Genomic DNA, 1,911 nt, shown 5'->3' with positions numbered 1-1,911 from the left:
TACCTACCTACTCGGTACCCTGAGAGGCGAGTAGGTAAAGGGGAAACAAATAATTTTTTAAGGATGGCCCAATCTGAGGCCCGTTGTCAGAAACATTAATATTTATGACGATGATAAATCCACAGGATGGCACAACCTTAGCACAAATTCCCGTGCAAAAACATGACGTTATGGATTTACCCCATCACAACTATTTATGCCGGTTCTATCAACGGTGTCCAGGTCTAATCAAGAGCTAAGATCTATTAGCTCTTGTTCACATGCAGGTGTTATGCACCTCAGGTTAATATAACCCAGTTAGGATGTAGTAGATATATGGAAGACGTACATTGCATGTAGGCATGCGTGCGTCTGTAAGCGTTAGAGAGCTCAGAGGTAATTTTATGTATTTTATCAATTTATTTATATATGTTTTAGATTTATGTATTTGAATCGCTTGATTCAAATTGACAAGTGAATTTGAGGCACGTCGGCAACGCTTAACCTGTTTATAATGTACGTACGTACGTACGTAAATAAACCATGTGAAAAATACATATTGTGAGAAATGTTTTTTGGTTTGTTGGATACACTATTTATGAAATATCGCAACATTGCTTGTCTATAGGCCCCCTATTTATTTCAGTGTTTAGAGTAATTTGAGCAATTATGTAATATAATACATTTATGATATGATATTACATGGTTCCCTCAAAAGTGTGAATTATTTTTTCAAGGATATTTTAAGGACGTGCCTTTTTCAAGACAATCTGTGACAAGTAGTTTTAGTTTTAGAGTCATCATATATACCTTAGATTCATATATAAAGTGAAAGTAGACACACGTGTAAAACTAGTCGCTTTACACGAGTGCCGACAGCAGATTAAACAGCCGCTATAGCTCGCCGATTACCGACGTACACATTGACATATTGACATTGATTCACGCAGATTCATGTTACAGTCCTGTAACAATATGTAAAGCTTTGATGTAACATGCATCACTCAGAACTATGTGTCACACAATGTACTGTATCACTCAGAAATTTTATAATTTTAACTGCTCAACACTATATTGCATTCATTAGATTTTTTCTGCATGAAAAAGACTGTCTTCAGTACAGTATTTGTAGTTGAATTACATGCAATAAAGATTTAATAATAATAATAATAATAACAGGAGTCTATCAATAGATTCCTAGACTCCTGATAATAATAATAAACAATTGTCGGGTCTTTATGCTGACCTTTCATCATCATGTGCTTTCATTAACAGTGAATAAAAGTAATCACTTATTCCTTACTCCCCTCTCGCGGATGGTATCGCCCACGACCAGTCAAGCGTGGAAAAACTTTTGCAGGTAAATGGCCGTATTTCAGCCGAAACTTTTTCACCCCGCGAGGCACAAAATGTGAATTTACGCCTATAATACACGCACACGCGTGCGTGCGACCATACCCGCGTGTGTGCGTCCGTTAGTGGGTGTGTATGTGTGTTTGTGTGACTGTAAAAACGCGTATTATAGCCGTATATCCACATTTTGTGCTTTGGGGGGATGAAAAAGTTGAGGCTGAAAACCAGCCATTTGCCTGGCTAACTTTTCACCGTGCAACTGATGCCGTGGGCGATACTATCCGCGTGAGGGGGAGGGAAATACTGAGGGGAAGGGAGTGAGAGGGGAGGATGAAGGAAAGAGGAGAGAAAGGAGTGAGGGAGGAATGCAGACGGAGATGTGCACACGCATGCGCATTACACACGCGCAGACAAACGCACATACGGCACACACAGACAGGCACGAATGCACATATTCCTTACAATATAGTTAGGCTACTTCTCTCGCCTTCCCGCTCACCCTCTCCCTCTCCGTGACTCTCTCTCTCTCTCTCCCTCTCTCTCTCTCTCTCTCTCTCTCTCTCTCTCTCTCTCTCTCTC

At 40.2% G+C, this 1,911-nt stretch overlaps 1 protein-coding gene across 1 annotated transcript in view; it reads right to left on the bottom strand.

Moving 5' to 3' along the window:
• Nucleotides 1-936: 936 nt before the first annotated feature.
• Nucleotides 937-1,911, bottom strand: part of LOC106814362 (26S proteasome non-ATPase regulatory subunit 1-like) — a 6,473-nt gene continuing 5,498 nt past the window's right edge. Inside the window, exon 4 of the mRNA XM_014818676.1 lies at nt 937-944. Coding sequence (XP_014674162.1) covers nt 937-944 — 8 coding nt within the window. The remainder of the gene's footprint in view (nt 945-1,911) is intronic.

This window comes from Priapulus caudatus, unplaced genomic scaffold (genome assembly GCF_000485595.1).
Source record: "Priapulus caudatus unplaced genomic scaffold, Priapulus_caudatus-5.0.1 Scaffold913, whole genome shotgun sequence".
In the NCBI taxonomy this organism is placed as follows: Eukaryota; Metazoa; Priapulida; class Priapulimorpha; order Priapulimorphida; family Priapulidae; genus Priapulus; species Priapulus caudatus.
Note: the sequence above shows the minus strand (reverse complement) of the source record. Positions and strands in the feature narration are given on the sequence as shown.